The sequence below is a fragment of the Oncorhynchus clarkii genome, chromosome 6 (genome assembly GCF_045791955.1).
Source record: "Oncorhynchus clarkii lewisi isolate Uvic-CL-2024 chromosome 6, UVic_Ocla_1.0, whole genome shotgun sequence".
In the NCBI taxonomy this organism is placed as follows: domain Eukaryota; kingdom Metazoa; phylum Chordata; class Actinopteri; order Salmoniformes; family Salmonidae; genus Oncorhynchus; species Oncorhynchus clarkii.
Genome location: NC_092152.1, coordinates 7,704,966 through 7,713,501, shown reverse-complemented (window position 1 = coordinate 7,713,501; position 8,536 = coordinate 7,704,966). Strand labels below are relative to the sequence as shown.

The window sequence follows — 8,536 nt, the reverse complement described above, 5'->3', positions numbered from 1 at the left end:
CAATATGAAAATCTGGATACCGCCCAAGCCTAATCACCACAACTAGCTATCACAACTACCACACCTACTTATCACAACTACCACAACTACCATGCCTATGTACCACAACCACCACACCAACCTACCAAAACTAACACAACTACCACACATACCTATCATCTATCACCTATTATCACCACAACTACAAAACCTACCATCACCTAACCTACCTAACACAACCACCACACATATGTACCACAACGACCACACCTACCTACCAAAACTGCCACACCTACCTAACACAACTACCACACCTACCTACCACAACTACCACATCGACCTACCACAACTATCACACCTACCATCAACACACCTACAATCCACAAATACCACACCTATCACTTCTACTATCATCAAACCTACCCCACCTACCATCACCACACCTACCAAACCTACCTACCACAACTACCTACCCAAACTACCACACCTATCATCACCATACCTACCATATCTATCATCACCACACTTACCAAATGTACCTACTACAACTACCACCACACCAACCACACCTACCATCACCACAAGTAACATACCTACCGTCACCACTTCTCTCACACCTACCATCACCACACCGACCATCACAACATCTACCATACCTACCTTCACCAAACCATCCATCATCACACCGACCATACCTACCTTCACCAAACCATCCATCACCACACCTATCACACCTACCATCACCACACCTACCATCACCACAGCTACCTCACCTACCATCACCACACCTACCTATCTACCTACCACAACTATCACACCTACCTACCACAACTGTCACACCTACATCACACCGAACATAAACACACCTACCATCACCACACCCACCACACCTATCACACCTACCATCATACATACCATCACCACAAATACCATCATCATATCTACCATAACCACACCTACTATCACAACACCTACTGTCACCACACCTACCATCACCACACATACCATCACTACACCTACCATCACCACACCTACCATCATTACACCTACCATACCTACCATCATCATACCTAGTATCCCTACCATCACCAGACCTATCACATGCATGCTGCTTCATTCAATGATTACGGTATTGTAGAAGGTAGATACAGGAGTAGCCTATAGTCTACAATAATAACGTCATTGAATGTACTATAGTATCATTTATTTAATTGATGAATGAAATTGTAAATAGGCTCCTTCATTCAGTGAATACTGGATGTCTTTCTATCTCTGGGAGTATGTTAATGAAGGCTTTTCAGCTGTTGAACTATGGCAATGTCCAACAAATGTCTAAATCTTTCTTTCTTTTAGTCAACAAGTGATGAGCCAGATCAACCAATCAACGTCACTGCAGCTGTTCTACCCACCACCCCCACTGCTCTTCCTCCACCACCAACCTCATCCTCTTCTCCTGTTCAACTCATTTGTCACCCCACTAGAAAGGACTGTACATACAATTGAAGTCGGAAGTTTAAATACACTTAGGTTGGAGTTGTTAAAACTAATTTTTCAACCACTCCACAAATTTCTTGTTAACAAACTATAGTTTTGGCAAGATGTTTAGGACATCTAAAGTTATTTTTTCCCAAAAAATGTGCCGACAGATTATTTAACTTATGATTAACTGTATCACAATTTCAGTGGGTCAGAAGTTTACATAAACTAAGTTGAATGTGCATTTAAACAGCTTGGAAAATTCCAGAAAATGATGTCATGGCTTTAGAAGCTTCTGATAGGCTAATTGACATAATTTGAGGCAATTGGAGGTGTACCTGTGGATGTATTTCAAGGCATACCTTAAAACTCAGTGCCTCTTTGCTTGACATCATGGGAAAATCGAAAGAAATCAGCCAAGACCTCAGGAAAAAAAATTGTAGACCTCCACAAGTCTGGTTCATCCTTGGGAGCAAGTTCCAAACGCCTGAAGGTACCACATTCATCTGTACAAACAATAGTACGCAAGTATAAACACCATGGGACCACGCAGCCGTCATACCGCTCAGGAAGGAGACGTGTTCTGTCTCCTAGAGATGAACATACGTTGGTGCAAAACAAAACGTGCAAATCAATCCCAGAACAACAGCAAAGGACCTTGTGACGTAGCTGGAGGAAACAGGTACAGAAATATCTTTATCCACAGTAAAACGAGTCGACATAACCTGAAAGGCCCTCAGCAAGGAAGAAGCCACTGCTCCAAAACCACCATAGAAAAGCCAGACAACGGTTTGCAACTGCACATGTAGACAAAGATCGTACTTTTTGGAGAAATGTCCTCTGGTCTGATGAAACAAAAAATGTTCTAAAATTCACCAAATGTATTGTGGGAAGCTTAAGGAAGGCTACCCGAAACGTTTGACACAAGTTAAACAATTTAAAGGGAATGCTACCAAATACTAATTGAGTGTATTTAAACTTATGACCCACTAGGAATGTGATGAAAGAAATAAAAGCTGAAATAAATCATTCTCTGTCCTATTATTCTGACAATTCACATTCTTAAAAGAAAGTGGTGATCCTAACTGACCTAAGACGGGGAATCTTTACTTGGATTAAATGTCAGGAATTGTGAAAAACTCTGTTTAAATGTATTTGGCTAAGGTGTATGTAAACTCCCGACATCAACTGTACATATCCCTGTGCCCATCTCATTGCAATATGGTCCATCCAGGGCCTCAGCTGGGCGCCTACAATGTGAGAAATGTAAACAAGATGCTATAATAGTGTGTGTGTTGTGTGTGTGTGTGGTTTGAGTTCCAAGAAAAGACATGAGTGTGATGTGCCCCTCTGTTTTAATGTTGAAATGCCATGAATGGAAGATGACAAAGGAGATCGTGATGAGGGTGAGAGCATCCAGTATGAAAATAAAGACCCCTTGGGATCTAAAATGAGTGTGGGGGCCTTCTTGTGTCTCCTTTCTGTCCGTTTGAGGATACTACAGTCACCCCTGGTGGAGGATCTTGGAACACTGCTATTTAAGAGGTTGATGAAAACCTTCAACGGTGGTGGTGCTATGTTGCATGTTATCTTGAATACCAATCAGCAGTTTGAGGACAGAATGAAATGGTGTAAACTTAACAGGTTGAACTTGTTGAGGACACTCTTCTAAAAAGGGGTTCCAACAGGGTTCTTGGCTGTCACCAAAGGAACATCTTTTTTGGTTCCAGGTAGAACCCTCTGTGGAATGGAGCCCAAAAGTGTTCTACCTCGGCACAAAAGGTGTTCTACCTGGAACCAAAAAGGGTTCTCCTATGGGGACAGAGGAATAATCCTTTTAGGTTGTAGAAAGCACCTTGTTCTTAGTGTAGGTCTATATTGCAGTGGTGGTTCAGTGGTTTTCTGTAATAAAATAAATGGTTCATTGGTGGTGGGGAGTTTAGATGATCTGAAATAATATGAAACATCCCCACTTTTAGCCCACATTTACAAGCAGGCAAAGTAACCTCCTATGTGTGCTGAGGCATGTGTGATCACTCAACATTGACAGAAAAAGACATGCTCACATGTAAACAAAAGACAACATGTGTCTAACTTGCACCGTTATGCAATTATTAAGAGACTAGATACAAACAGCTAATCCTGGCTACCAATGTTCTAGCATTCATTTATTGAAGATAGCCAGTGGTGTAAAGTACTTAAGTAAAACTACTTTAAAGTACTTCTTAAGTCGTTTTTGTATCTGTACTGTATTTTACTAGTTATATTGTTGCCAACTTTTACTTTTACTTCACTACATTCCTAAAGAAAATAATGTACTTTTTACTCCACACATTTTCCCTGACATCAAAAAGTACTTGTTACATTTTGACAGGAAAATGGTCCAATTTACACAATTATCAAGAGAACATCCCTAGTCACCCCTACTGCCTCTGATCTGGAGGACTCACTAAACAGAGAACATCCCTGGTCATCCCTACTGCCTCTGATCTGGAGGACTCACTAAACAGAGAACATCCCTGGTCACCCCTACTGCCTCTGATCTGGAGGACTCACTAAACAGAGAACATCCCTGGTCATCCCTACTGCCTCTGATCTGGAGGACTCACTAAACAGAGAACATCCCTGGTCACCCCTACTGCCTCTGATCTGGTGGACTCACTAAACAGAGAACATCCCTGGTCACCCCTACTGCCTCTGATCTGGAGGACTCACTAAACAGAGAACATCCCTGGTCATCCCTACTGCCTCTGATCTGGAGGACTCACTAAACAGAGAACATCCCTGGTCACCCCTACTGCCTCTGATCTGGAGGACTCACTAAACAGAGAACATCCCTGGTCACCCCTACTGCCTCTGATCTGGAGGACTCACTAAACAGAGAACATCCCTGGTCACCCCTACTGCCTCTGATCTGGAGGACTCACTAAACAGAGAACATCCCTGGTCACCCCTACTGCCTCTGATCTGGCGGACTCACTAAACATAGAACATCCCTGGTCACCCCTACTGCCTCTGATCTGGAGGACTCACTAAACAGAGAACATCCCTGGTCACCCCTACTGCCTCTGATCTGGAGGACTCACTAAACAGAGAACATCCCTGGTCATCCCTACTGCCTCTGATCTGGAGGACTCACTAAACAGAGAACATCCCTGGTCACCCCTACTGCCTCTGATCTGGAGGACTCACTAAACAGAGAACATCCCTGGTCACCCCTACTGCCTCTGATCTGGAGGACTCACTAAACAGAGAACATCCCTGGTCACCCCTACTGCCTCTGATCTGGAGGACTCACTAAACAGAGAACATCCCTGGTCACCCCTACTGCCTCTGATCTGGAGGACTCACTAAACAGAGAACATCCCTGGTCACCCCTACTGCCTCTGATCTGGAGGACTCACTAAACAGAGAACATCCCTGGTCACCCCTACTGCCTCTGATCTGGAGGACTCACTAAACAGAGAACATCCCTGGTCACCCCTACTGCCTCTGATCTGGAGGACTCACTAAACAGAGAACATCCCTGGTCACCCCTACTGCCTCTGATCTGGAGGACTCACTAAACAGAGAACATCCCTGGTCACCCCTACTGCCTCTGATCTGGAGGACTCACTAAACAGAGAACATCCCTGGTCATCCCTACTGCCTCTGATCTGGAGGACTCACTAAACATAGAACATCCCTGGTCATCCCTACTGCCTCTGATCTGGAGGACTCACTAAACAGAGAACATCCCTGGTCATCCCTACTGCCTCTGATCTGGAGGACTCACTAAACAGAGAACATCCCTGGTCATCCCTACTGCCTCTGATCTGGAGGACTCACTAAACAGAGAACATCCCTGGTCATCCCTACTGCCTCTGATCTGGAGGACTCACTAAACATAGAAGCTTTGTTTGTAAATTATATCTGAGTGTTGGAGTGTTCCCCTGGCTATCAGCAAATACATTTAATAAAATTAAGAAAATTGTACCATCTGGTTTGCTTAATATAAGGAATTTGAAATGGTTTACACTTGTACTTTTACTTTTGATACTTAAGTACATTTAAAACCAAATACTTTAAGACTTTTACTCAAGTAGTATTTCACTGGGTGACTCTCACTTTTACTTGGGTCATTTTCTATTAAGGTATCTTTACTTTTACTCAAGTATGACTATTGAGTACTTTTTCCACCACTGAGGCAAGCAGATCAGAGATGTCAAGGTGGCACCCAAGCATATGCCATGTGTATATGTGCAACACACAAATATGTATGGTCATATTCTTTATGTTTTATTTCATTTGTTATCTGATGGATCCATCCCTTGTATCATTTTCTAGGCCTCCCAGGTATTTGCATTTAAAGTAATGTATATGATTACTGCTGCTAGGGGGAGCTGTGATGTCAATGGGGAGCGTTAGTGAGATCGTGAGGTCTTAGAGGTTTCTTCTTCAATCTTGGAGAATGCCTACTACTGAAAACTAATAACGTTTCTCCGTCTCATCATTTTACCCTATTAATTCAGTTACGTAATGTGCAAAATTCCAATATGACTCTCAGCATATTGAGGTAACATGGTTAACTACATAGTCCATGAGTTTGGTCACGTTTGAAGGCAATTGAAGGGAGTTTTAACAGAGTGATAAACTGGTTGGTATTTTCCCATTGTAAGTAATGGAGGTTGGCTAGGTTGCTAATGGTTTACATGTAAGAGAAGGGAACAAGATGGCGTCTGAACTTTCTGTACTTTTTTTCAAAGTTTTAGATCCTATTTGTTTTATTTTCTATCAAAGACTCAGTTTAGTTCAGGTAATATATGTAAATATGTGATGTCTCGATAAAATGTGTTGATATTTCTACAAAAATAGCATTTAACAGTTCTCTAGCTTGATGCTAACCATATTTAGCGTGGCTAAGCACTAGCTAGCTCTAGGCTAGTTGATTTCAGTCAACGTCAGCTTACATGTTAGTGGTTTATAATATAATGGTTGTTGCACTTTTTAGCACAGGCCTCCAGTAATGTATAGCTTTTTCCAAATTGACACTGATAGTACAGTGAGTTATATATAATGTGAATGTGTAGATGTGTGGTGATAGTATTTTAACCTCAGACCTTTTATTTTTTTGATACTGGAATATGAAATGTGGAGATGTAATGCAACAATAGAGTTGTAATGGATAATTGGTTTTGATGCAGCGACCAATTTGGCAACGGAATTACGAGTTGTAATCACTTAATAATTCACAAACAAAATACACATCAGAAAAATCACTAGAACTAATTGTTAGCTCCACCATTACTGGTTACTTCTGTGAACTTTCATTATCCCCCCTCCTCACAAAGACAAATGTGAAAATATCTTGAAGTTATGTGGGGTTTTGGTAACGGAATTACAAGGCACAAGACAATATTACCAAAACGATTTCTCCAAACCCAAATGTAAGTGTTGATAATAGTAGTCAGGGGTCTTTATGTCAACATGATTCTGTTTTTATGTAGTTCTGATATTGGACCTTTTAAGACTTTTTCTGGTGATGTTTTCTAAGATCCCTTTTCCATCTGTTTACCCAGAAATCAAAGCCTTCACTGGTTGAAACATGTTTCTAGAATTACATTTACCAAAAATATACACTCTTAGATTTCATTTCACACCCAATTACACATGCTCCTATGAACGTCATAATTGGTGCTCAAATCAAAATCTAATTTTATTGGTCACAACACATGGTTAGTAGATGTTATTGGGAGTCTAGCGAAATGCTTGTGCTTCTAGTTCCGACAGTGCAGTATTATCTAACAAGTAATATCTAACAATTTCACAAATACCTAATAGACAATCCTTTTACATGGAAATGCCCTACTGTACCTCTAGAGATACTATCCATCCCCAACTAGTAATAAAGTGGTCGGGCTGGTTGCTACTGGCCTCTCCAGCTTCAGCCTGAATCCCACCCATGATGAGAGGAGGTTTACTGGACACACAGGGAGAACGTACAGTCTGAATCACACCCATGATGAGAGGAGGTTTACTGGACACACAGGGAGAAACTACAGTCTGAATCACACCCATGATGAGAGGAGATTTACTGGACACACAGGGAGAAACTACAGTCTGAATCACACCCATGATGAGACTACCTTTAAGGCATAAGGGTTTGGTTAATGTTAGGGTTGAGGTTAGGGTTAAATCAAATCAAATTTCAAATCAAATTTATTTATATAGCCCTTCGTACATCAGCTGATATCTCAAAGTGCTGTACAGAAACCCAGCCTAAAACCTCAAACAGCAAGCAATGCAGGTGTAGAAGCACAGTGGCTAGGAAAAACTCCCTAGAAAGGCCAAAACCTAGGAAGAAACCTAGAGAGGAACCAGGCTATGTGGGGTGGCCAGTCCTCTTCTGGCTGTGCCGGGTGGAGATTATAACAGAACATGGCCAAGATGTTCAAATGTTCATAAATGACCAGCATGGTCGAATAATCAACCCAGACAGGATGACCACATCAGTGACTCAACCCACTCAGGTGACGCACCCCCTCCAGGGACGGCATGAGAGAGCCCCAGTAAGCCAGTGACTCAGCCCCTGTAATAGGGTTAGAGGCAGAGAATCCCAGTGGAAAGAGGGGAACCGGCCAGGCAGAGACAGCAAGGGCGGTTTGTTGCTCCAGAGCCTTTCCGTTCACCCTCCCACTCCTGGGACAGACTACACTCAATCATATGACCCACTGAAGAGATGAGTCTTCAGTAGAGACTTAAAGGTTGAGACCGAGTTTGCGTCTCTGACATGGGTAGGCAGACCGTTCCATAAAAATGGAGCTCTATAGGAGAAAGCCCTGCCTCCAGCTGTTTGCTTAGAAATTCTAGGGACAATTAGGAGGCCTGCGTCTTGTGACCGTAGCGTACGTGTAGGTATGTACGGCAGGACCAAATCAGAGAGATAGGTAGGAGCAAGCCCATGTAATGCTTTGTAGGTTAGCAGTAAAACCTTGAAATCAGCCCTTGCTTTGACAGGAAGCCAGTGAAGTGAGGCTAGCACTGGAGTAATATGATCAAATTTTTTGGTTCTAGTCAGGATTCTAGCAGCCGTATTTAGCAC

General features: G+C 42.4%; 1 protein-coding gene across 1 annotated transcript; it reads left to right on the top strand.

Annotated features, from left to right (window-relative positions):
- Nucleotides 1-229: 229 nt before the first annotated feature.
- LOC139411841 (salivary glue protein Sgs-3-like) lies at nt 230-1,117 on the top strand. The gene has a single exon (XM_071158583.1). The coding sequence runs from the start codon at nt 230-232 to the stop codon at nt 1,115-1,117; it is 888 nt and encodes a 295-aa protein (XP_071014684.1).
- The last annotated feature ends 7,419 nt before the right edge of the window (nt 1,118-8,536 follow it).

Bases quoted from the DNA above. Each gene is read 5' to 3' on its own strand.
- LOC139411841 (XM_071158583.1), top strand. From the start codon at position 230: ATGTACCACAACGACCACACCTACCTACCAAAACTGCCACACCTACCT.